The 27,074-nt window shown below is 44.9% G+C and overlaps 1 protein-coding gene across 1 annotated transcript in view; it reads right to left on the bottom strand.

Moving 5' to 3' along the window:
* ABCA4 (ATP binding cassette subfamily A member 4) overlaps positions 1-27,074 on the bottom strand; it is a 127,042-nt gene that overhangs the window by 79,682 nt on the left and 20,286 nt on the right. Inside the window, exons 6-11 of the mRNA XM_024250602.3 lie at positions 25,003-25,200; positions 11,150-11,239; positions 8,277-8,517; positions 7,117-7,256; positions 6,364-6,480; positions 5,468-5,665 (exon numbers count right to left, since the gene is read on the bottom strand). Coding sequence (XP_024106370.2) covers positions 5,468-5,665; positions 6,364-6,480; positions 7,117-7,256; positions 8,277-8,517; positions 11,150-11,239; positions 25,003-25,200 — 984 coding nt within the window. The remainder of the gene's footprint in view (positions 1-5,467; positions 5,666-6,363; positions 6,481-7,116; positions 7,257-8,276; positions 8,518-11,149; positions 11,240-25,002; positions 25,201-27,074) is intronic.

The raw sequence follows: 27,074 nt of genomic DNA, 5'->3' as shown, positions 1-27,074 counted from the left end.
AAATACACTGTGAACTCTGAATAGTATTTCATCTGTGCCAGGCATAACCTTTTGCTAAACAAAAAATCCAAAGGGGAGGGGTGTGTATGCTTGTTTTAACTGAAGGGCAATAAGAAGAATAATGTATTAATTTTTCTAATTGTGCTTTTCTCCAGAAGCAAAATATATGTGAATAAAGACACATATAAATTAGAACTATAAATGAATACACATACCAGTTAAAGATATTTGCCTGTATGAGGACCCATTTGTCCTGTGTCCTTAGATTTGGAGAAAAGGGTGATTGGAAGGCCCACGGGAATGAATGTCTCCCCATGAGTGACGTGAGGCTCCCCAAACCAGCATCATCTATTTTCCTACTCCACTGCCTGCCTTCTAAATGGGCCGTCTGACTTCCGTTTATTTCCCCCTGCTAATGGGAGGGGATCAGAGGAAAGACACAATGTATTTATGGGGTGAATGAGATTGCAGACCTTATTGTGGAGGGGGTCTGAGACAGCAGACCATGGTCCACAGAAATGCCAGCATGGTGCTTAGGCCGCCCTCCTGGGAGGGGCCTGTACTCTCAGCTCAGAACCCCCAGGCAGGCCTTCAGCAGCCCAGTGAAGCAACATCCTTGCTTTCCTGCTCTGGAGAGACCTTCAGAGCCATCAGCAAAGAGTTTTCATGGCCTCTCTGCTACTAAGCCATCCTCAGGGTGGGGATGTGAATGATTTTCAAGTCTCCTCCAGACTTCCCAAAACATGAGAACAGAAGCAGAAAAATCCAGGACAAGTCACGGTGATGTGTTTCTTCCTCACACATTTCCTCCCTGCTATCTTCTCCTTTCTGTTCATTGCTCCCTTGCTTTCCTCCTCCCCCACCCCAAGGGCAGGAAGATCAGAAACCACATCATCACAGCTGCTGGGCTTCTGCCCCCATCATACCCCTCTGCTCAGAGGCCCTCATGAAGTCCTGGCGGCCAGGGAGGATGTGATTTGCAGCTTTGTGATTCCTAGAGGAGCACCAGCTTGGAGGCTGGGCCTATTTACAGGAGGCACTAACATCATTTCCTCTCCTAAGCAGTGTTTTTTGGCTTGTATTTTGTTAAAAAGCTAATATTTATTAAGTGCTTACTATATGTCAGTGCTTTGCATGAGTTAGCTCATTTAATTCTCATAACGAGCCTATTAGGTAAGTACTATTAATATCCCTATTTTATAGATTTGGAAACTGGGCACAGATAATAGGAATCTGAACCCAGGCAGTGTGGGTCCAGAGACTGAATTCTTAACCATTTAAGCAATTAATATATTTTAAGTATCTGTTGGGTGCTTGGGGCTGCATTAGGCACAAGCTGCATGGAAAAAATAATCCTTCTGGAAAACAAGACATTTATGTCATGATACAAATGTCAAGTAGACAAGGAGTATTCTTTATAGTACTTCACAAAAACATTGTGAGAACCACTGAACTCCATGCTGCACAAATGAAGCAACAGAGCCTCTCTCCTCCGTCCACACCCCCTTGCACAGGTCCTGCTTATGTTATAACAGCAGTGGGTGGATGGTGGTGTGCCTGGCTGGGAATAAGGGCTTAGCAGGTAGAGGCACCATGAGAGGAGGGAGATGTTAATTGAGTAACTGTACAAGGGAACTCCAGGTCCCACAAATCTAATAGGTCTGTAAACATGCAGATAATCAGGCCTCTTCCCTGGAAATTCTGAGCCAGTCGATCTGGGTTGATGCTTAAGAATCTGTTTTGTAAACAGACATATAGACCAATGGAACAGAACAGAGGCTTCAGAAATAACACCACACATCTACAACCATCTGATCTTTGACAAACCTGACACACACAAGCAATGGGGAAAGGATTCCCTATTTAATAAATGGTGTTGGGAAAACTGCATAGCCATATGCAGAAAACTGAAACTTGACCCCTTCCTTACACCTTATACAAAAATTAACTCAAGATGGATTAAAGACTTAAATGTAAAATCTAAAATCATGAAAACTAGAAGAAAACCTAGGCAATACCACTCAGGACATAGGCATGGGCAAAGACTTCATGACTAAAACACCAAAAGCAATTGCAACAAAAGCCAAAATTGACAAATGGATCTAATTAGGCTAAAGAGCTTCTGCACAGCAAAAGAAACTATCATTAGCGTGAACAGGCAACCTGCAGAATGAGAGAAAGTTTTTGTAATCTACCCATCTGACAAAGGTCTAATATCCAGAATCTATAATGAACTTAACAAATTTACAAGAAAAAACAAACAACTCTATCAAAAAGTGGGTGAAAGATATGAACAGAGACTTCTCAAAAGAAGACATTTATGTGGCCAACAAACATATGAAAAAAGCTCATCATCACTGATCATTAGAGAAATGCAAATCAAAACCACATTGAGATATCATCTCATGCCAGTCAGAATGGTGATTATTAAAATGTTAAGAAACAATAGATGCTGGTAAGGGGGTGGAGAAATAGGAACGCTTTTACACTGTTGGTGGGAATGTAAATTAGTTCAACCATTGTGGAAGATAGTGTGATTCCTCAAGGATCTAGAACCAGAAATACAATTTGACCAGGCAATCCCATTACTGGGTATATAACCAAAGGAATATAAATCATTCTACTATAAAAATACATGCACATGTATGTTTACAATATCAAAGACATGGAACCAACCCAAATGCCCATCAGTGATAGGCTGGATAAGGAAAATGTGGTACGTATACACCATAGAATACTATGCAGCCATAAAAAGGAATGAGATCATGTCCTTTGCAGGGACATGGAAGAAGCTGGAAGCCATCATTCTCAGCAAACTAACACAGGAACAGAAAACCAAACACCACATGTTCTCACTCGTAAGTGGAAGTTGAACAATGAGAACACATGGACACAGGGAGGGGAACATCACACACCGGGGCCTGTTGGGGTGGGGTAGGGGCGAGGCGAGGGAGAGCGTTAGGACAAATAGCTAATGCATGTGGGGCTTACAACCTAGATGATGGGTTGACAAGTGCAGCAAACCACCACGGCACATATATACCTATGTAACAAACCTACACGTTCTGCACTTGTATCCCAGAACTTAAGGTAAAATAAAGAAAGAAAATTTAAAAATTAAAAAAAATCCTGTTTTATAAAATGTATTCAAGGTCATTCTTGTCTTCAGACAAGTTGGTGATCGCTTAGTAGTTGCCTGCAGTTTGGTGCTGCTGTCATGACTGGCACCTTCTGATAGGCCACTGGGGAGCCTCAGCTGCCACTTCCAGAGTTTGGAGAGAGAGGGTCACACACTCTGGAAAATGGTGGTGGCACCAGGGCAACAGAAAGTCCTCAAGAGCACCAGGTGACAGATAGAGCGAGGCTTTTCCTCACTAGTTTGTTATCCTCAGGACTCACAAGTCTGAGACAAGAGGGCATGCTCCCGAGGGCCCTCGAGTTTATTCCCTCTCCTATTGCTCACAGAAGCCCCTACCTTCCAACAGTTCTAGATGACACAGACCCAGACCTGGCCCATGGGCAAGAGTGATCCGCCCTTAGATGGAGTCATTTACTGGGAGTATGAGGTTGAGAATTTGAAAATGACTGACATGTGCTCCCTGATTCTAAATAACTCCAGTTTAGCTGCCCAGCCAGAGATGGACATGTCAACAGTCAACTCTAATCTATCTGGGAGAGGCGTCTGAGAGAGGTGTGAAGAGAGGGCCAGGAAGCACAGAGGAGTGAATGACTAAACCTCCGTCAAAGCAGAAGTGACATTTAAGAGCTGAGTGCTGAATCTCAAAGAATGAATGAGTAGAAGCTCAGCAGATGAGGAAAGGGACAGTCATTTCAGGCGTTGGTGGACATACACTTTTCTACCTTGTGTTTCTTCTTTTGGGGAAACATCTTCCTCCACTTCACAGTAATCCTGCTCATAGAAATGGCCCCATGGTGGGCAGCTGACCTAGGCCTCCCAATCAGAGTACACAGCGGTGGGTACAGGAGCCAGACCAACAGGGAAACTCTCTAGGAGCATTGCTTCTGCTATGGGAAAGGGCTTTTTGGTGTATAGATGACTGCTAAGGGCTGTAAGCAGCTAGGGCGTCAGCAGAGGAGAGGGTCTGGCCAGAGATGAAGCTGAGCAGAGGTGAGTAGAAAAGTGAGGTGGAAGGACACAGGGGTCTCATGGTGGCTTCCAACTCTTGGATCCTCCTGAACTTCGTTATTTATGTCCGCCAATAAATGCTTTCTTTTTGGTTAAGCAAAAAGCTCGTGACCAAAAGCGCTCTAATAAATGGGCAATGAAAACAGCATTTGTAAAGGGTAGAATCCCAAGAGGTCATGGAATGGGAATGCCTGTAGGCGTGAAAGGGCCAGGTAGCAGAGTTGAGGGTGTGCAGTGAGCAAGGGCTGGGAAGGTGGGGAAGGACAGATTTGGAAGGGACCTGTGTTATTTGGGGGTCAAGTCATTAAGATTTTAAATGAGAGAGCAACGTAAGCAGGTGTGCAGAATGTAACTCTGGTGCCAGTGTAGAGAAATGCCTGGGCCAACAGAGGCTGGACCCTGGAGTCCAGGAAGGAAGCCCTTGGAATGGGCTGGTGCAGAGATGACAAGGCCTCTAGTCCTCAGAGAGCCTGGAATGCAAGAGGCAGAGTTGAGAGATATTTAGGAGGGAGAGGAGACAAAGCTTGGTAAGAGAAATCAGAAGGGCAGGCTCTGAACTCAGGCACTCCCAGAGCTGGATCCTGTTCGCTCCTCTTAATGGTCATGCATGGGATCTTATTTAACCTCTTTAAGCCCTGGCTTCTCATTTGCAAATTGGCAATGATAATGGTGCAAGCCTCATGGAGCTGTGAGAATTAAATGAAGCATATGTGTGTAAAAGCAGTTGGCACAGTACTTGGCATAAAGTAACACTCAGTAAGTGACAGCTACTGTGTGGAGGGTGAAGAAGGAAAATTAGGGATGACCCTGAAATCCCTCGCTTGAGAATTTGAGCAAATGCTGATGACATTAATTAGGATAGGAAATATAGGAGAAGGATATGTTCTATGGGCAAGGAAAACATACAGTTTTTGGAGGGGACATGTTGAGGCTGATGTGCTTGTAGAACCTGGGGGCAGGAGTGTCCAGCAAGCAATGGACTGTGGGGTTGAGGGGACACTGGCCATAGATGGCCACTCAAGCAATGGCAGACAGAAGAGGGTTGAGGACAGACACAGATGCTTAAAGGGGGCTACAGGAGGAGGAGCCCAGCATGAGAAGTAGGAGATGTGAAGAGGAAACCGTTTTCAGCACAGATAAGTTTTAAGTACGGATAAGCTGTTAGAGAATGAGAACTGTACAGGGGATGTAGGGATTCTTGTTTCTTCAGTGGGGCAAATGAAAGCTTAAATTCAAGACCACTTGACTTGCTAAGGGAGCTCTGGCCCCACTCATGGGGCTATCTTCAAGGGGCCCGCTGTGGGGCTTGCAGCCCCTTACCTCCAGGTATTGATTGACCAGGCGGAGGGTGCGATCAGTGATGTTAAATATGTCCCTCCAGTCGAAGTTGGCCATGTCGTCAGCCTGGCTTTCCCGAGGGCCCTTGTAGAGGAAGTTTAGGATGGCTTCAGCAGTAATACCTTCTTCACCAAGCTGCCTATTCAAAAAGTCTTTTACTGTTGGGTTCCCCAGGGTATCCTTGGGAAAAAGAAATACAGTCACTGCTTAGAAATTCCACAGGATCTTTGGTCTTGTTCTTCAGCCATTTCTAATTTTTAGTGATTGAGGATAGAGACATTAAGGGTCCCTGAAGAGCTAGTGAGCTTGTTCCACTATGAAGCATACCTATCTATATCCCATTTCCCCCAGTCCATGGGTCTCTAGAATAGAGGGAAGATGTGTAGGGGCAAAGGAGGGGCCAGATGGGGGACATTGAAAATGGTGTATAAAAAGCTTTCTTTGGCTTATGGATATTTTTGTTTTCTTTTGAGTGTCCCTGCTATATAGAACTCTTGTCTTGGTTTTGCAAAGCTGAAAATGAGACCAGACAAACACATTCCACCATCTTTGGAGTTACAGAGCTGGCCCCTTGGGGAGATGCCTCTTTGAATTTGAGGCCCTTGAGTGAATTCATAAAAGCAGGAAACTCCAGGAAGCCGCTGGTCTTGTGGCAGCTTTTAGACTTCTCCCAGAATTCAAGAAACATATTTCTCATCCAAAGTCAGTGACCCCACTTGGTGACTGCTTGGAATGAAGGCCTTTGGGGCCTGCTTGCTGTATTTTGATCTAACTCCAATAACGATTAACTCTTTCCTGGGAAAAGGAAACAAGTGGAACTTTCCTGCCCCCACCCCTTCCTCCTCCCCTCCCCTCCCCATCCTCCAACCCCTCCTTACTCTGATCATGTTCATCTGTGTGCTGTTGTCAAAGAAGTACCAGATCTGGGGTCCTACTTCTTCCCAGGCTTTGACCAACTTCCTAACGCGCTCCAGTTCTTCAAAAGTTGAGTTGGCCTAAAACCAGACAGAGATCGAGACAGAGACACGAACAGAGAGAAAAGTGAGAGAGAACTTTTCATTGTGTCTTTTCTACCCCGTCACTTAGTGTTAGGGAAAGGCTTTTCAAGGAAGTGTTTTTATTTTCTCAGTCTATTGCTATTTCCCAGAACAATTCACCATCTCCCAACCTCCTGGGCTGACAGAATCTAATTTCTTAGTATCTCAGAAGTCCACATAATATTGATGATACTATTTTCTCAGAACCTCCCTCGTTAAAGCTAGATTTGGACCCCCGGGAGAAAATACTCTTCCTCCCTTCCTCCCTGTCTTTATCTGTTCTGAGTAGCCAGGATTCAGAGAATTGTGAACCCTTCCATTAGGGATATAATTCAAGCAATGGGAAAGAAAACATCATTGTAGGCTGCAGTAGAGAGGGGAGGGCCCAGGCAGGGGCACTGAAGCAAAGCATTCCAGTGATGACTGTGGATGGGGGAGGAAAGGCAAGAGTCCACTTAGCAAAAAATAAACATGAGATGTGCTACCAGGAAGGCACATCACACACACACACACACACACACACACACACACACACACACATGCACACTTCTGGGAGGTCCAGGGTACACAAGGCAAGCCCAGCTGGGATCTTACATTCTTCAGTATCCTTCGTGCTGCAGGTGAATCAGGAGTGTACAGGATTTTTCCCATCAGCAAAGGCTTTGCCGCCCTCCAAGTGATTTTGGTTAAAGGATTTGACTCCAGGCTCTGGATCAATGCATTACAAAAGGATGCTGCCAGGAGAGAAGGGACAGATTTTACAGAAACTCCCCATTGCTTGTAACTCAACATAGTCATTAGTGTATCCACATCACATGTCTCATTCAACTCCATGCTGGAGGATTTGACGAATAACCTAAATTAATAGGCTGTACCCCACCAATAACAAGCTCATCATTAGTAGCAAAATGCCACAGTGCCTCTCAGTAATGGCCTCATCAGAGAAACAAAGGATGCGACTTGCCCTGTGGTTTATTCTGCTTTAGGAGAAGGAGGCTGAGAAGCCTGCCTCTGATTACTGCTAGGAACTGAGGCCTTTCTCAGATGAAAGGGACTGAGCGGCCAAACAAGGCCCCTGCTTGGAATCTCAGCTTGAGCCTCAGTAATTTCCCTTCAATTAGCTGCTTAGCTGCTTTGTTGTGTGTAGCTATCTTAGAGTCCAACTACTTTTGGCATGTCCCTTGCTGCTTCTTTTCAGTTTTTAACTAGAGGGGCAGCCAGTTACATTTCTTCCCCACCCCATCCTTCTTTACCCCATAGAAGACCAAAAAAAAAAAAAAAAATAGTGAAAGGTGGGGAAGATGATTTGCCAGGAATTTGCCATTTGGAATATAATTCAGGACTACACACATAGATTTTCACGGTATTGTGTTTGTAAAAGCATCCCACAGCCGTGTTTACTTGCCAGGGCCCTTCTGACCTGAGCTTTGCCTGGAACTCTGGGTTGCTTCCTTGCGGATCATTCTCTTCCTCTTGAACTTAGCCCTAGTTCAATTACATCAGTGGGAAATGGCCCCTCTGTTCCCTTTCCAAGTGGGCCTCAGTTCTTTCTGTGGTTCATGTCCAGAATTGCTTATAAGCAATGCCCCCTTTCTGCAAGGGGAAGTGGACTTTCTGGGAGAAGTCTCTTTGCCTAAGGCCACTCAACAAGACAAGATAGATGCAACTCCAGGTTTGGTTTCACCTGGAAGTGTTAAACCATCAACTTAACCAACACGAGAGGCCAATTTATAAGCAGGACTCAGAAAACTTACTTGTTCTTCTGTCATAAGAATAGATAGGATCCTTCCTTGTGGAGTCAATCCCCAGAAAGGCCTTATAGTTATTGTCTTCGTACCAGTTGAAGGAGAGCACCCGAGAGCCACCTCCCTCGGGGTACCCACACAGGAGGTCAGACAGGATGCCCATCAGCTTTGTAAAGGTCTCTGGTCCGCCATTCTGCATGAGGGGCCTGGTCACCCACAGCAAATCCTGCATACTCGGCCGACGGATAAACTAGGGCAAGGCAAAGGCTTCAGGTTATTTTAAGGGAGCCAGAGTCATAATCTACTGTGAGGCCAATGCTCCAAAGTTTGGGTTTGACTTCCACATTTAAAAGAAAACATCCATATTCTCAGCAATCCTTAATCCAGCTGTGAAAAACAAAAAACAAAACCTACTGCCATCTACTTAGGGACTAGGAGAATACCAGGATGAGCCTTAAAGAAAATCACAGAGTGGCCAGGCGCAGTGGCTCACACCTGTAATCCTAGCACTTTGGGAGGCCAAGGTGGGCAGATCACGAGGTCAGGTGATTGAGACCATCCTGGCGAACATGGTGAAACCCCGTCTGTACTAAAAATACAAAAAAATTAGCCAGACATGGTGGTGGGCACGTGTACTCCCAGCTACTCGGGAGGCTGAGGCAGGAGAATGGCGTGAACCTGGGGGACGGAACTTACAGTGAGTAGACATCACGCCACTGCACTCCAGCCTGGGCAACTGAGCAAGACTCTGTCTCAAAACAACAACAACAACAACAAATCACAGAGTGACCCCTAGAGCACTGTAGTATAGCCTCTCTTCTTTCAGTCTCCTTTATTTGAATTCGTTGGGAATGTGTCCTGGGGCAAATGCAGAAAATATTTTACTGTTAAGCCAGTTCTTGGATTCTGTTGTCCCACCAAGATGGGGATACTGGGGAGAAAAGGAGGGAAATAAAATGATTGGGGAATGGTTCTGTTGTAGAAAGGCAAGATCAGAGCAAATTTCTTTGGCTAAATAGTCTAAAATTTAGTTTCTTATATTTGGAAAATAATCTTATTAGCTTAATTTTACCAATGAATTCTTCCATTTCCTTGAAATGTGTGGTTTGTGGTTTTCTCGTGTGTGTGTGCGTGTGTGTGTGCATGTGTGTGTGTGTCTGTGTGTGCATTTTAAAATTCTAGCAAATATAGAACAGATGAAGTATCCATTCCTGGAAAAACACTTTTTCAATTCTGTGCCAGCTAAGAGGGGGCTGATGGCCTTCTCTTCTCCATGTGGGCACCCTGTGGTGCTTGCTGGCCTCATCCTTTGAGGGTAGATCTGTAATGCCAAGAACTCAGGAGAAGGCTGGTGGAGTTGCCAGTAGCTTGGCTCCCATAATGCCATTTGGCTTTGCTTGAGGGGAAAATACAAAATTAAAATAATGCTGCTTTTATTCCTAAAACACACCTTATTACTTGCTTTGCTTTCAGTGGTACTGGGGAATTTATAAAACCATTAGGATTCAATCAATGAGACTGAAAATAGTTCCCCATTGCAATAAGCCATGTTTACCTGTCATCCCTCTCTTTGTCCACATGCCAACACTTGCCCTCTGAAACTGATGAGCCCGGGGAGAATCCACACAGAGAGTCATGCCTATAATCACCATCTATGCTTCAATAAAGTCAAAATCTCAAATTGCTTCAACAACAGTGAGTCTTATGACAATCTTGTAAGGGGTTATTACTATTATTATGTTGCTCATTTAGTCAAAGCACTCAGAGATGAAGGGGCTGTTCTCGGGTCAAATGGTGTAATATCAATTAATATAAACTGGGCCTTCTACTTTAACTTAGTTCACAAATGATTAGACTTGCTATCTAGACAGTCAAGAAGCCTTCTGGAACTTCTACTTAGAACTAAGAGTGTTGATATACTTTGGGGATTGTTTTTACATTCTCTATCAGTTTCAACCTTATTGTACTGATATAAATTTTTTTAATGCTATGAAGAAAAGACTGTTTAGCAGAGACTCCCACTGTAGCAGGTGAGCATTAGTACAATGGGCTCTTCTCTAACTTTCCCACACATCAGTGTGCATAGTCGGCCCAGGATGAGATTAGTTTTATAAAGACAGATTCCAATCATGCAGTTTTCCAGGTTGGTGGAGCCCAAGTCAGCTGCGAATAATGAAGGGAGAAAAGTTTGGAAAAAAACCTGTTTCAACTTTTCCCTCCCTTTCGTAACACTCATCACACTTGAAGAGAATTGCTTTTTTCCCATCTCTCTTTCCCACAGGACCATGACCAAATCTGCTTGTTCATCATCATATCCCCAGCACCTCTCATCTATTGCGTGGAAGAATCCATTTCTATGTGGGAGGAGACTTGTGCAATCAGATGTTAATTAAAATGTGCACATCTTTTTACAAAACAACACAAAAGTCAATTGTTTTCTTTATGATGAAGTAAGCCAACATAGGTAAAACACTTAGGAGAAGAGTGCCTGTAAGCTATAAAGGTGTATGCTATTATTATTGGCAGTATATATTTATGTGAATTTTAAGACTATAACAGAATAATGAACCACCTCAGTACTGAAAAGACTTAGATTCAACTGTAAGTCTTCTGATGATTTATGCCACACCAGGCAAGTTGCTTATTGCCAGTGGCATTTCTTTTTTGATGTGAAATCAGAAGGGTGGTTCCTTTCTTTCTGCCTCTTACTTAAGAGCACAGATAATTTGGGATGTGAACAGGTGCTTTGAAATCGCTAGATGGAAAGATCAAATGTACTTTTCCTTGAACAGGTTTGAAATACAATTAAATTATTTGACATAAGTGGGGTAAATGGTGGAAAGACATAATGAAATTATAATTACTACCATTGGGCTACTCACCTCTTGAATTCTTGGTGACATATCAGATAATATTCCTCCCCAAGATCTCAGATTGATACCTTGAGAACGGCTGTCTAGGAGTGTGGGAAGCTGTAATCGACAGTAAAACAATTTTTTAAATATATATATGTTTGTAGGTATATACACACATAGGCACTATCTGATCTCCTATATGCTTGAAAACTCCCCCCCCTCCTTCTTTCTGATCGCAGGGCCTTTTCTGCAAGATTGCTTTTAGAAACAAAAAGCTATTTTATTTAATTGACAAAATAAAAGCTTTCATTCCAAGTCTCCCTGCTGCACTTGTCAATCACAGATAGTTTCATAGTTATATTAAATACTATCACTATTTCAAAGTGATTCTAATTGCTGTTTTAGCAACAGCAAACAAGATTCCTGGAGGAAGGAAAACAGAGCGCAGCTGGCAGAGAGTGAAGGAAGTGCTGTGGGCCTGGGGTGCCCATCTGTTCACCTCGGAGCTTTGTAGACACTGCGGTCTTCTCGTCATTGTTTACAACTTTCTTCCTTTGTGCCATTTTCAGACAGGTTGTTTCTCTTCCTCCATTCAACACTGCTCTCTCATGGAGGATTTGACCAGCTACATCACCTTTATTTTAAAGCAGCTGCTGGTAGGAGTCGGAGAAGTTCCCTTGCAGATTCTCCAATTGCCAGCAGTGTTCAGGAAACCCCAGCCCATGCGAACTCAGCACTGCTCCTGCTTTTGCCACCTCGGCAGGGGATGTGGAAGCCCCCAAGTGTGCTGCCTCCAAGCTCCAGAACCTGATGTGAACATCTGGTTTTCTGGAAACCAAGATCACGTCCTGTTTGACTTCATTCTTCATGTTTCAAAACTGATGGAATCACTGATCCTAGAGGAGTCATGTAGGACTGAGTTCTAAGTGTAAAGACAGTGGTTTTCAAACTCAAGCGTGCTTCCTGAGTCGGTGTGAAGTGAGCACTGGGCATGCGCCTTTTAATGAGCTGGACTTGTAATTCTCATATTCTCATCCAAGTATCTGGGGACTAAAAGCCTCGGCTTTTTATTTGCTAGCACGTTTCTCCTAAATGATCATCGGGCTGATCTAACTTGCATCAACGCTGACAAACAGGTGGAGTTAGACTTTGACCAGCCAGGTCCTCATTTCTAGCTGTGTGTCTTTGCCCCTCTCCTCTCGGCTGTAGATGCAGAGGTCCTTGTATTCTTTGTGACCCTGAAACTCTAGAATAAATGTAGGTACACTCAAGCGGCATTCATATTTCAGGCTTATTTTCTAATTGTGAAATAAAAGGCTTTGTTAGGTATGAGAGCTACAAAGCAGACGGGTAGAATTTGTATCACCAAACTTTTTATCCATTGCATTTTCCGTACACTCACCAATGTCTAACTAAGGAAGGTTCTGTAAGACAAGTCTGCTTTTAAGTCGTCTTTTTTTAAAAGGGTAAATAAATTTGGTCTTTTTATCTTGAAGTCAAATTCCCTTATATTGAGGTCCTATTAGAAGTGGATGTAATAAAGAAGTGGTAAATTAATGACTTCCTGAAAATTCATAATCACTCAATTTTATGAATTCAATTAATTGTATTGCCTAGGTAATTCTGAGTCACATGAAGAGCACATAGGCTTTTATTTTTTCAGACAACGAAGTAGTAGCTGTTTACTTATATAAAGTACAAGGCAAAGCTGTCTCTGCAAACTTCCCCACATCTCTACCCAAGGGTAATCAATGTTAACAATTTGGCGCATATCCTTCCAGAAGCACCAAGACTTTAACTTCTTTTTATATCTTTTTCCTGATTGACAATTCCACAGACCTCCACATTTTTACCATAGTTTGCAGTTTAACCACATCAGCATATATGGCAGCGCTTGGAGAACACCCTGCCCCAAATGGTGACTTTGCTTTCCCTAAAGACTAAGGGTTCCCTCCAAGAATATGAGATCAGCACTGTCTTAGTTCACTCTGGCTGCTACAACAAAATACCATAAGCTGGGTAAACAACAGAAATCTATTTCCCACAGTTCTGGCGGCTGGGAAGTCTAAGATCAAGGCTCCAGCAGGTTTATTACATGGTGCAGGCTCATTTCCTGATTCGTAGATGGCATCTTCTCTCTGTGTCTTCATATGGTGGAAGCAGCAAGCTGGCTTTCTGGGATTTACAAGGGCACTAATCCCAGTCATGACCTAATTACCTCCCAAAGGCCCCACCTCCTAATGCCATCATCTTGGGGACCAGGATTTCAACATATGAATTTTGGGGAGGATGCAAACATTCAGATCATAGCATACATCTCCTCTGCATTTTTATCACCCTGTTGCCTAAGAGTCCTAATAAATGTATAACATGAAGCATAAGAAAGACCACAAGAATAATGCACACACCAACCCATTCCATTAACCTTGCCTGGCACTGAGTGACTAGGCTTTGTCACAGTGACAAAGATTGATGCTTATCTATGCAATTTTGCTAAAAGTGATAATGCCTGGCCTAGCCTCGCATGTATACAGGGTGAGCCTATGGCAAAATGGTAACCAAAAAGACACCAGGAGAAGTCATAGGCTGGGGTTTCTGGAAATGGTCTTTTGAAGTAGGCCCCTCTGCCCTTTGCCTGGCCCCTGCCTGCAACATGGATGGGCTGGAGGAGGCAGCACAGGCGTTTTGAGGTCACCAGATGACGAGCATATGCTGGGGATGAAGGAGGGAAACACAGAGCAGCCTGGGGGTCTTGAGGAAACCTATGGTGCTCCAAACCCCTCTTGGAGGACCCAGCACAAGACTCTACCTGGGGAGAAAAATGAAACCCACTGTTTCTCTGACTTTTGTTACTCACAGCCAGGTGCAGTTTCTAAATGATAAAATCCCACATTTGACAAATATGTATTGAGTGTCTGCTATTGTGCCAGGTGCTGGGGACGCGGCAATGAATGAAACAAAGTCCTCCCTTCATGGGGTTTACCTTCAAGAGTCTCCCTGAGGCTTCGCCAGCCCTTCCATCACTGTTGTTATGCTGTGTATACGTGCAAGATTCTCCCACAGGAGAGAATCTACCTCTGATCCCTTATGCCTCCCTAGCTAGTCTAACTTCTCTCCTCCACCCTTCATTCCCACATTCTTTTAAGCATAGTCCGTAATCAGTGACTTCACTTCTTCACCAACACTTCCCTGGCTTCCACCCTCACCGTCGTACTAAGACGCTTTATCAAGAACCCCCCAGTTTTCTCCTGGTTTTTAAGTCTAGTGGACATTTTTGCTTCTCGTATTTTCAAAACTCTCTGCTTTTCTCAACATTTTGATCATGTCCTTTTCGTCCCTGGTCGTCTGTGACATTGCTTTTGCCTGGTTTGCTTTGCTACTTCTCTGCCTTTCCCACCAGCGACTGTGCCTCTACCTTCCCCTGAAGTGCTGAGGTTCCCAAGCGCCTCCCTTGCTCCTCTCACTCTGCACACTCCCCGGATAGTCTCATTTCCTTTATCATTTAATCTGTTGCCTTTTTGTTGATGACTTCTAAATCTGTATCTCCAACCCAGACCTCTCTCCAGAGCTTCAGACTTATATATCCAACTGTCTGCTGGGCATCTGCCTAGATCCAACGTGTCCTGAACTGACCACATCGTCTTATCCCAAACCAACTTCTGTGTCTGTGTGCCCTTTCTGTTGCTGGCACCACTTTCTGTCTGGGAGTCATCACTGGTTCTTCCCATCCCATTGTCTAAATCTCCAGCCTGGAGATCCAGAAATTGGTGCTGGGAATGAGTGTGGGGTAGGATGAGCTCTTAGATAGCAGAGGGTAACCAAGGGACATCTGAAAGGCTACTTTAGGAGGAAGCTGGCATCAAAGACTAGAATCCAAAGAAGCTATGCAGAGAAAAAGCAACCAGGTCCTAGATAATACAAAGGCATCTAACAGGGGGTAGGAGCCCAGAGGCACAACCTAAGGAAGAGCCACACTCACGTCTCCAGGGAGGCTGGGCATAAGTAAATCAGTCACAAGCTCCCATCAGTTTTGATTATTTCCTCTTCTTTCTGAATTTGTTTTCTGTCTTCCTCACTTGAGTGTGGGTGGGAGATTGCCCATGGCCATGTGGACAATATTCTTTCCATCCCCTCTCCTTTACTTCCGCAGGCCCCAGGCACACTCTGGTCTTGAAACTCCACCACACATCACATGAACACTTTGGAAAGCATCTGTGTCCATATCTATTCAGATCTCTCTCTATCTATAGGTCTAGGTCTATGTAGGTATAGTTTTCTAAAAGCTCCTAATTTTTACTTTTGAAATTATTTGACTTTGAACAACTTATTTAATGATTTATCTGGTATGAATTTTAAGCAATCATTGTGAATACTTAAAAGTGTTTGTAAAGTGGAAAAACCTGAACCGTAAACAGGCTTTGGAATTTAACAGTTTATGAATATAGTAAATCCTCACTTAATTCATCCACAGGTTATTGGAAACTTCAACTAAGTGAAATGGCTATAATGAAACCAATTTTACCACAGGCTAATTGATATAAACCAGAATTAAGTTTCTTTCTTTTCTTTTTCTTTTTTTTTGAGATGGAGTCTCACACTGTTGCCTAGGTGGGAGTGCAGTAGCACGATCTCTGCTCACTGCTCCACCTCCCGGGTTCAAGTGATTCTCCTGCTTCAGCCACCAAAGTAGCTGGGACTACAGGTGCCCACTACATCTGGCTAATTTTTGTATTTGTTAGTAGAGACAGGGTTTTACCATGTTGGCCAGGCTGATCTTGAACTCCTGACCTCAAGTGATGCGTCTGCCTCGGCCTCCCAAAATGCTGGGATTACAGGCATGAGCCACTGCACTTGGCCCAAAATTAAGTTTCTATAGCTTGTTTCTGGTTACAATAAATCACCAAACTTCAAAATAAAGACTAAAGTACTTCTAATATTAAATATTGAAATAAATGTGAACTATACATACATTTTTAAAGATTAATTAAAAAGTAAGATAATTATTTACCCAATTATTTAAGTTCAGCGTCATGGGTGGCTGGATTCCATCCCAGCAGCTCAGGGCACAAGGTAGGAATCTAATCTGGACAGGATGCCCTGCCATGGCAGGGGCACTCACTCCCACACCCACACTCACTCACGTTGGGATCATGCAGACACACCGTTTCCGCTAATGGGCACACGTTGGGGATGTGGGGGAAACAGAAGTACCTGGAGCTAACTCAAGCAGACATGGGAAAGATGTGCAAACCCCACGCTGACAGTGGCCCTGTCCAGGAATCAGTTTTGTTTTCTCTCATCAACGGTATGATAAAAGAGTGTTGAATGAAACTCAAGAGCCTGTTTTAACTAAATTTAACAATGAAGTTGAATAAAATTACCTTCCTTAAATATTCATTCACTATAATTCTAAAGTTTTTTCATTTTCTTTTGGAGCCAATTAAAAAAAAAAAAAACAACTTCAAATCTCAAATAGTTTTGTAGGGTTCTGTAAAGCCTGCGGTCCTTAGCCACTATTCCTATCACTTTGTGGACTAATGGATCAAAATGACCAACCCACCCCGTCTCACCCCATTCTCACTCTACCCCTACTGGCCAGAGTCAACTCATTTCAAACTACCTCACCCTCTCCAGAAAGCCTTCTTCCCCCATCACCATGCTCTTCCAGCTTTCCTTCCCCATGGGTTAGGAGCCCCTTCTTGCTATTCCTGTCTTTCTTAGTGCATTTATTTATAACTTTTATTTTGGTTTGGTGTTATTTTTTAATGTATCTATCTCTCCACTAGACTGTAAACTCATTAAGCATAGGAATAGGTTTTATTTTGTTTGTCTTTTATCTTCAGGGCATGGTACACAGTAGGTGCTCAATAATATGTGTTGTGGTAATTAATGAGTAAATAAACTATAACAGAGTAGGAAAGAGACCGTGTCTATTGAGGTTTTAGGTTCCATGAGGGATATATATAGCAGTCATCATGATGACTTACAGGGAGGGAGCAGTCAGTTTCACCTGGGGATGGGGAAGTGACACTTGAGCTGAGGTTTGTAGAGAGACAAACTGATGACTGTGAGAGTGAGGACAGTGTCTGTGAGTAAAAGGGGACAGCCCGGGAATTCCAGGTGGAGAAAGGAATGTGAGGAGAGTCAGCAAGAGTGACTAGAGAGACAGCCAGATAAGAGCAAGACCAGGAATTTGGGGGAAAGGGAACAGAGAAACAATAGTTTGAGATGCATTTTTGTGTGATTAATACTCTTTTTTCCATCTTGTTAATAATTTAATAATATTCCTTCACCAAATAGTTACTAAGCTCCAGCTATGTGCCTGGTGCTACAGCTACAATTTCCTTCCCAGCTCTTTTTAGTGGGAATGGTAAATGATGAGGGTCTGGTCCTCACACCTTACATCTCTGAATACTGCCTTGTCCCAAGGGAGCCCTCCATATGTACCTGTTCACAGTTGCCTGACTGAGGTTGCCATAAATTATAAAATAACTTTCCCAGGGCTCTCCTCTTCTTTTGGTTCCCCCTCCCCCGTTATCTATTCAAATTCACATGAATTGTTTCTGTCAAAGAACCGGAAGAGACTGTAAGTTTAGTTGGAATGGAACTGTGAAACTATTTCTGGAAAAAAAGGTCACACATCAAAATGGCAAACATCATCTCACTCACACACACACACACACACACACACACACACACACACACACAATTTCCTATGCCAAATAAGTTCTCTTAATTTTCCAAGTAACAAATAACTCTTCCATATCTCCTTGTGTGACCTTGAACACACTGAACACATTCCAAGTTCAAGGTCAGACTAGACCTCTAAGGAAGATAAGGCTGTGAAGGGATCTGCCTCTACTAACTGAGGTCAGTCTAAGGGGCCCTTAGGCCTTGATCCTGTGCTTAAGAAATTGATATAAGGTCCCAGGCAGCAGCCAAGATGATTCCAGCCCTAAGAGGCCTCTGCTTGGGTTGTCTGGGATCAAAACTATGTCTCTCCTTTGGGACTCTGTAATATTTTTTTCTTAAGGTAGAACAGACACGTTTATCACCTCCTAAAAAGTCTTGTTTGCATAGTATTTCTGATGCTTTGGATCAAATGTGTTCATCAAACAGATGTCACCCAACCGCACATGAAATGTCTTAAGCATTGAATGTTTTGTTTTACTTTCTGTGATTCAAAGAAGACAATCTGGAAACAGTATTAATTTCTAAGTTGAGGATATACCTAACACAAGGGTAAATAAGTAGCCTCAGGTTAAACGTGTCTTTTTGGGGCAGACATGGCCTCTGCGGGCCATGGAAGGTTCTGAAGGGAGGGATGAGCTGCAGTCTTGAAGGCATGCAGACCAGGGGTGAAAAGCAGTTGAAGCAGAGGACAGAAGTGTGTGCTGCTGTGTTCAGTCCTGGGCTGAGCTACAGGAAACCCACATTTATCCGGGAGGGAAGTTGTTGCTAGGCAACTGGGAGAATGTGGATTTGAAGCATGTTTCTTGCAACCTGACAGTTGTTAAGCATCAAATGAAAAGGGAGGAAGCGGGCTTCAGTGGTGAGGGGGCAACCAGGAGGGGACACCCTGAGTGCTAGGAAATGCGTCATCAGTGGAGAATTCAGACTCAATCACTGGGGGGTTGGGGGACATGCCAAACGGTCTCTACCAGGAGGTCACAGAGACACACAGTCTCCCAGAATGAGAGGGAACTGAGTGTCTCAACTAGAGGGTGGGCTCTCGGGTATGTGAACAGACAAGTTATGGGACTCTTTGGCTCAACAGAAACTAGGTCTTTTTCTGTCCGTCCCAGTATCTGTGGTTAATGAAAGCAAAACTGAGCTTGGAATCTAGAGGCAGCCAAAAGGTCACTCCATGAGACAGAACTTCTCCTAGTCTGGGGGGTCTGAAGAAGGAGAAATGGGGAGCAAAGGGCCTCTCAAAAGAAGCTGTGCTTTCATAAGAGCAAAATGTTTTTTGTTCAAAGTGTTTTTCCATCTCTTCTCTAATGTGAATTTCATTACTATTCCATGAGCTATGTAGGAGAAGTCTTATTTTCTCGATTTTACAGATGGGAGGCTAAGATTTCCTTTAAATGGCAGCAAGTTAGGAGCCAACATAGAGCCAGGGCCCAGTCTCTCAGCCACTAAGAGATGCCTGTATGCCCCAGCAGCTGCCCAGGCCTGTGGTCCTCATGCCATTGGATCCTGTGCTCAGGGGCAGGGAGGATGCTGAAGGGGGCAGGGAGGGAGGATGCTGAATACTTCATAAACAGAGTTAAGGAAGAATCTGTGTATATTGAGACCTCTTAGTAAAGGATGCATAGTAGTGGTAGGTAGAAAAACATTTTAATGTAAAGGCTATTAACCTGGGGACTGGCTTCAGCTGCTCCATCTGCTCCATGAGCCCCATCCTGTGTGTCCCTGTGAGCTTAGTTTTCTTTAGGGAACAGGTCTAGAGCTGTAGTCAGATTCTCAAAGGTAATCCTAACCCATAAGAAAGGTTAAGAGCTACTGTTCTGTAGAGATAAAACATATCAGAAGCCAAAACCCTTCTTAAAACCAACTGACCCTGGAGAGAACCTGACGCCTCACACATTGGTGCACACATTGTAGGCGCCTAGTGCATATTTACTGAACAAAGGCCAGGACCCCAGGACTCATTATCCTCAATGGCAGCCTTCTCAGGGGCCTGCTCTTGTCTTAAGTGACTTCAGTTTTGACCTTTCAGTATTTCTTTCTTTGTAAATCCATAAAAGCAACATCTGATCTGTCATGAAAATAAGCCCTGGCCTACTGCCTGCCTGGAGCTGAAAAGACATCAAGGCAGGCAAGTGACAATCGAGCCAGTAGGCTCAATGTGCACGAAGGGGCCTCTCTTCTATTTCATTTTTATTTCTTCTTTGTTGAAATCCGTTCACCCAGAGGATATTTTGATTGTAATAGGTAAAGATTTTTGTAGATGCAGGCAGAAAAAATACTAATGCTATAAATCAAATATACTTGCTGTGGCTTGAATATTTTCATAAAACCACCCAAAAACAACAACAAAAACCTTCCTGACTTAGTTTTGTTTCCTCCTAACAGCCCTGCTGTTCCCCGGTACTGGCACTCGGGCATCACTCCTTTCTCTTCTCCCCTTCCCAAAACCCTCACGGAGAAGTGGGAGAAATTGGAAAGAAAGAGGAAGTCATGACGTCAAGTCATTAGTGGGACCTCACTGTAAAATCCTGTAGATGTGGGGGCTTTCCCAGACACTTGATGCAGCAATATCCATCCGAAAATTGAAATGCATAGTTGAAATTAACAATCTGCAATGAATGACCCAGAAGAGCAGCAACTGTGGCACCTCTCACTGGGCAGGGGGCGGTCCACCCACGCTTCTCCCCAGTGACTCAGGAATTCAGGGAGCCAGAGCCAAGAATGAAACGGGAAATTGATAGGCACATGTAGTCAGAACCCCAAGATTGGGCCCTTTTCTTCCTGTAACTCAACGTCCAGCCACCCCGTAGTCAAAGAGACACGGATAAAATGCAATCAGAAAAGTAAAAATGACAACAGAGCAGTGGTTGGGGGACAGAAAAGAAAGCTGAATCATGCCACACTGGAAGCATTTTCAAAGGAAAACCGTGAGCCCAAATGCCGAGGAGGTTGACTTTTCTCTATCAACAAGCATTTAGGAGGGGGAAGGGAGGGAGACTCAGACTTCCCAGCAGCATGGCAGGTCTTGGCACCCGCCTCGGTTCCCCTGCCGAACTTCCACAAATAAACATTCAAAGCAGAAGGGACAGATTTGCTTCTCAGCAAGATTTCAAAGCTGTGCACCAGAGTTGGAGAGAAAACAGGAAGGATGGTAGGGGGAAGAGGGGGAGGAGGAGGGGAAGGAGGAGGAGGGGCATGCATGCCTTGGGCCAAATCAGATGGGAAGCGTCCCAACCTCTCACCCGAAACTGACACACCATTTTTTATGAGGTGCGAAACATTTCAGGTAATGTTGGCACTAATAATACCTTGGGCCCTGGTCTGAGCTTCCGGGTTTCAAGCTGGGGGCGTTAAGCCTGCAAAGGCCGCAGGTGAAGACAAGCTTCTTCAGGTGAAACCAAGAGGGGCTATTAATAAATTTCCTTGGAGAAAATCCAGTCATTTGGCTCTTATTTCTCTCCCAGTCCACCTAGGTCACCAATCTGTGTGTGCGCACGCAAGTGAGCGTGTGCGATAGTGTGCAAATGAGTGTGTGAGTGTACGCGCGGGGATGGGTGGGATGGTGTGGGAGGGATGTAGTAAGGCCATGGGTACTGCCTTTGGATTGTTTGAACATGACAACACTCACTTCTGATCTCCAAGGAACCGAGAGAAAACACAGCTGGTCTCAGTCGGTGCTAACCCCAGCGCCCCCCTCCGATTCTCTGGGCTCCACAGGTTCCCATGTCTCGGAGGTTGCACCCACACCCCCAGCTCGTGACTCAAAGTGGGCAGGTGCCGTCACAGTGGTTTACTGAGATTTTCCCTCTTTCTTTGTTAATGAGAACTCATTTGGCATTTAATAAAACCTTATTTATACCGTGGCCTACGTGCGTATGAGAAACAGCCCAGAACAGAAGGCCCAGCATTCCCGCACTGCAGCTAAGCATGGCTGCGCGCCAACCAGCTGCAATAACAGCCGCGTCCCGGCGGGGCCCCTTCCCCAGCCCCGGAGCAGCCCCTGCCTGCCTGATGCTCCTTCCAGAGGATCGGAGGGTCTGCTTTGAGCCTTTCTGGGCCTGCCTGAGGCTTGTTTTTCTAAAAACCCAAATAGTATGGGCCCAGGAGCAATAAAGGCAAAGTCCCATTTTAATGCCTGCAATTTCTTTCAGGTTTTTTTTTTCTTTGTAAATTTTTGTTTTTAGTGTAATCCATTTGTCAAATGGAAAAGCACATTTTAAAGGCATCAGAAGACTAGATGTCCTGCTTCGGTTGGATCTTTCCCCACCGAGACGGAAGCAGGTGTGAGAGGAGAGCAGGTAGGGGTGGTGCTCCGAGGTTAACTGAGGCCGGCTCCCGCAGGGCTTTCTCCTCTGGGCAGTCTCCCGGTCCACTGCAGGCTCTGTCACTCACCAGCTTTGTTAAGAGAACAGGAGAGAGAAAGCATCTCCACACCACGGTGGTCTCATGGGTGATCAAATGAAAGTTCTTTGGACCCTCAGAGGTGTGTGGGGTACTATTATTATGCGTGGTCTATAGAGACTGAGGTGGTAAATCAAACTCCAGGTCAGTGATTCTCAATCTTGGCTGGACATTGGACTTATCTGGGAAGCTTTTTAACACAGTGAAGTCAAGGCTGCACCCCAGGCCAGCTGACTCAGAATCTCTGGGAGTGGGGGCCAGGCATCTGTAGGACACATTGAATCACTGGGGAAGCTTCTAAAAACTGCTGCTTGCGGGGACAAACGCGGCTGGTGTTGGCCCTTTCTAGGCTGCACTGCTGTGAAATGTCCTGTTTGCTTGTCTCTGGTCTGGCTGTAAGTTCAGTGAGGGTGGAAGGTTCACATTTGGAGCCTTGGCCTCAGCACAATGCCCGGCCCTTCACAGGTGCCTGATGCAGGTTTGAGTGCCTGCACACAGAAACGGAGAAAGCAAGGCCCCAGGACCCATCTGAGGTCTGCAAGGGCGACAGGTCAAGGTAGCCCAGGGTTTCTGAAGGCTAGCATTTGCCAAGGCAGCATGTGAAGGCGTAAGGAAAGACTTTCTGGTCTTTCTTGCCTGATAAAGAAACATTTGGAAGCCAGTGTCCTGAGTTTTGGTTCTAGTCTCCGATGGAAAGTTTTACCCAGGTGCCCATTTACCCTACTATCTCTGGCATTGACATCCCAGAATCAATGTCCTGGGAGGTAAATTTACCTATACTGGTGGCCAAGGTGCTTCAAGAAGGGAAGAATGATGCTGCTCCCTTCATGGTGACGAGAGGATTGCATGAACCTGGGTACCCGGGCCCTGCCTGCAAAGCCCAGGTGCACAGACATTGCTCATTCTGCTCATTCTACAAAGCATGCGGGCCCTGGACACCTGAGAGGGAGCCTCTGGCGGCTCTGCAAACACCAGCACTGGACTCCCGGCTGTGCTGGTATTCAGCTGCCTGGAATAAGGGACCTTTGTCCCCTCACTCTTCTGTCTGATTCTGAAAACAAGTCAAGGAGCGTGTCTAAAATCAGGTTCTTTTTGAAACTTTGGATAGAGACATTTGGACTACATTGCTCTTTATTTTTCCTACAATGTGGTGAGCCAAGAGACCTTTTCTGGGGTCCTGGGTTCTCACTGATGGTGGCATCCCTAGGCTCTGACCCTTCATACTCACTCTGGGGCCCCACCCTGATGAGCTGGGAAAATCGTAGAGTAACTTTCCACAGAAAGTCACACATTGAAAGGGATTAAGCGTGGACTGTGCCAGAAACTGCGGTGTCTTATTTTATGTTGCTTCATTTTTAAAAGCCTTCAGCTTGCTTTTTAAGACAAACTGAAAGTGAGTTTCCTGGAACTTGAGAGAGAAGTCATAAAACAGACAAAACACAGTTCCTCAATCAAGTTCTTAGTGACTGATATTCCCTACAACACAGTTCTAGCAATTAAAATGTAGGCAAAAGGAAAAAACATAATTCCCTGCTAGAAATATTATATATGCCACCTTCTCTGAAGGATTCTAATTTTGAGTGTTTCTGAAAGTGTGGCCTACAGTGGTTCTCATCAGAATCGCCTAAGGTAACAGGATAGATTCTGGGCCCGGCCTGGTTCTTCTGAATCAGAGTGATTGGGGGTGGGGATTTAGAACTTGCACCTTTTACCAACTTCTCTGATGGTTTTTGTTTTTGTTTGTTTGTTTGTTTTTATTGAGATGGAGTCTTGCTCTGTCACCCAGGCTGGGGTGCAGTGGCGCAATCTCGGCTCACTGCAAGCTCCGCCTCCTGGGTTCACGCCATTCTCCGGCCTCAGCCTCCTCAGTAGCTGGGATTACAGGCGCCCGCCACCACGCCTGTCTAATTATTTTTTTTTGTATTTTTTAGTAGAGATGGGGTTTCACCGTGTTAGCCAGGATGGTCTCTATCTCCTGACCTCATGATCCGCCCGTCTCGGCCTCCCAAAGTGCTGGGATTACAGGCGTGAGCCACTGTGTCCGGCCCTCTGATGGTTTTTATGCACTTTGCAGTGTGAAAACCTCTGCTCTACACCTCCTTTATCTAATTCCTTCTCATCTTATCCTTCTAGCAAAGGAGGAGATATTTTCAGGTCCCAAGCAGTCTGTCTGGGATGCAGTTCTAGAACAAAGAGTTGAGCTAGATTAGGGCTTTCCAAATTTTTGAGACTATGAAACTTTCTCTGTCATTTTTTTCCTCTCTAGAATACCAACTATTGAGGTTGAGACCAGTTCCAGAGGAAGAAGCATGGGGCCTTCATTTATTAAAATTTATGAAATGTTTTGCATATACTTTTTCTTGTATAATTCCTACCACTCTATATAGTATTGTATTTGTTTTATAGATGAGTACTGGGACCAGAAAAGGTTCAATATCTTGCCACAATCACCTGGCTAGGAAATAGCAGGTCAGGGAGTCAAACCAGGCCTCCTCCTTCCTTTACCACTCTGCTAGAGGAGGTAAAGGGGATTATCCCCACATTTAGAGTGGACAAAAACATGCCACAGCCACATACCTAATGGTGAACCTCATAGTAACTTCTGGGTCCCTGGGCCGCTGTTCTAGAAATACTATCAGTTGTGATTTTTTGAGCCCTGGGAGCCTGGAGCTTTTGCAAGGATTGTCTGGAACACCAGGCTCACGCCCTCCTCAAGGTCAATTCGTGAGGCTCTGCTGCCCCAGGAATCACCTTGCAATGGGCAAGCAGCCAAGCCCCTCCCTTACCACATGGAAGAGCTTGAAGAAGTCCACGTTGGCATACAGAGTGTCTTCTATCCACTGTAGGGTGCCCTGGGAGAGGGAGCACAGGGCATAGTGCACAGTCTGTGCCCCGCGTCGCTGGCTGAAGATGATGAAGCGCTCCAGGAGGGCCTCGCTGCAGGCGATGTCCTTCAGCGCCAGGTCCGGGACTCCATGAGCAAACTGCAGGGAGAAGAGGCAACACTAGAAACTGCCCTGTGATAGGAAAGACACCCACGTCCTAACCCACAGAACCTGGGAATACCTTATGTTACATGGCGATGGGAATTAAGATTGAAGATGGGATTAAAGCCACTGATTAGCTGATTTTAAAATAAGGAGATTATTTTGGCTTTTCTAGGCGGGCCCCTGTGTAATCACAAGGGTCCCTTAAATGTAGAAGAGGGAGGCAGAAGAAACAGAGTCATGTGATGTGAGAAAGACTCGATAAGCCCCCACTGGCCTTGGAGATGGAAGGAGACCACTAGCCAAAGAATGTAGAGTGTCTCCAGAGGCTGAAGGAGGCAGGAAAATGGATTTTTCTCTAGAAATCTGCAGTAAGGAATGCAGTCCTGCTGATGCCCTAACTTTCAGACTTGTGACCTCCAGAACCGTAAGATAATGTGTCTGCGTTGTTTGAAGCCACTAAGTTTGTGGTAATTTATTACATCAGCAACAGGAAACCAATACAATCCCCATACCTCACCTTATCAGAGTGCCATTTACAATTCAAGGGATCCCCTTCTTACAGCATGATGTTACAGTACCATCAAGGCTTCCTCTCTGAAGGTGGGGTTGAGGAGTAGCTAGAACAAATTTGTTCTTGGATTTAGCAAACAAAAGTACCAGATGCCCAGTTGAATTTGAATTTCAGATAAATGAATAATTTTTAGTACAAATATGTCCCAAATAGGGTCCAAATAGAACACAATTATTTGAAAAAATTATTTGTTGTTTATCTGAAATTCGAATTTAACTAGACACCCTGCATCTATTTTGTCTGGAGACCCTAAGCCCTGCATAGCGCATATTCTGCAGCTCCTAGGGAGCTCAAGGATAATGGTTCTTGAAGTACAACCCTCGTGATGCCCTCTCGAGGATCGGGTGGCAGGGGAGAGGCCTGGACCTTGGCCAAGGACCTGTGGCCACCCAGCACCTTAACTGGCTCCTGGAGTCCTGGACTCCCATAGCAGCGGACAGACCCTGAGTACCATGGGCAAATTCATGAGATTCCCAGGGCACCACAGTCTCCCATGACATCTAACGACATGGCTCTCTGGGCTGGAGGGCAGAACAGGCCTGAGCTCTGCCACCTCCTGCACTGTCCAGACTACACATGGCAGCCTGGTCCTCACACGAGGCACAGGTCACAGCTGACCATGAGTCGGTGTGGACACTTTCAATCTCAGGGACCCATAAAACATAGTGAAACCAGAGCACTGAAGAGGACGCGTTAAGAATAGCTACTAAAAGCAGCTAGTATTTACTGAGTGTTTACTATGTGTCAGGCACCCTTCCAAGTGTTCACATATATTATTTCTTTTAACTTCAACTGCCATGGTGGTAGGCACTTTTACTATTTCCATTTTACAAATGAGGAAATGAGAGGCCCAGAGTGGTTAATTAACTTGCCTGAAGTCACATAGCTAAGTGTGTGGCCTTGTGAGATTTGAACCCAGAGCTTAACCATCACCTGTTAACTCTCCAGTGAGTAGGGAAGAGGAAGAAGGCAGGACAAAGAAGGGTGGGTTTATAAATTATTTCACTGAGGAGGCAACATCTGAGCTGGGCCTTGAAGCATGTCCAGGAGTTTACTGGGCTGGGGGTGAGCCAGAGAACTGTGCCCCGTCATCTTCTAATTCCCTAGATGGAGAGAGGGGATGGTGAGGTTCCTTCTGAGCTGTGCTCAGACCCCAGGCAGAAAGGACCAGGAGGGGTATCCAGTCCTGATGGTAAAGGACACAAATCCATGTTCAATGAGCATGAGCGACAACACAGAGGCGAGCTCCCATGTTGGACAGCACCAAGAGAGAACGTTGCCGTCGTGATGGACAGTT

The sequence above is a fragment of the Pongo abelii genome, chromosome 1, assembly GCF_028885655.2.
Source record: "Pongo abelii isolate AG06213 chromosome 1, NHGRI_mPonAbe1-v2.0_pri, whole genome shotgun sequence".
NCBI lineage: Eukaryota > Metazoa > Chordata > Mammalia > Primates > Hominidae > Pongo > Pongo abelii.
This window is presented reverse-complemented; position numbering and strand designations above follow the sequence as displayed.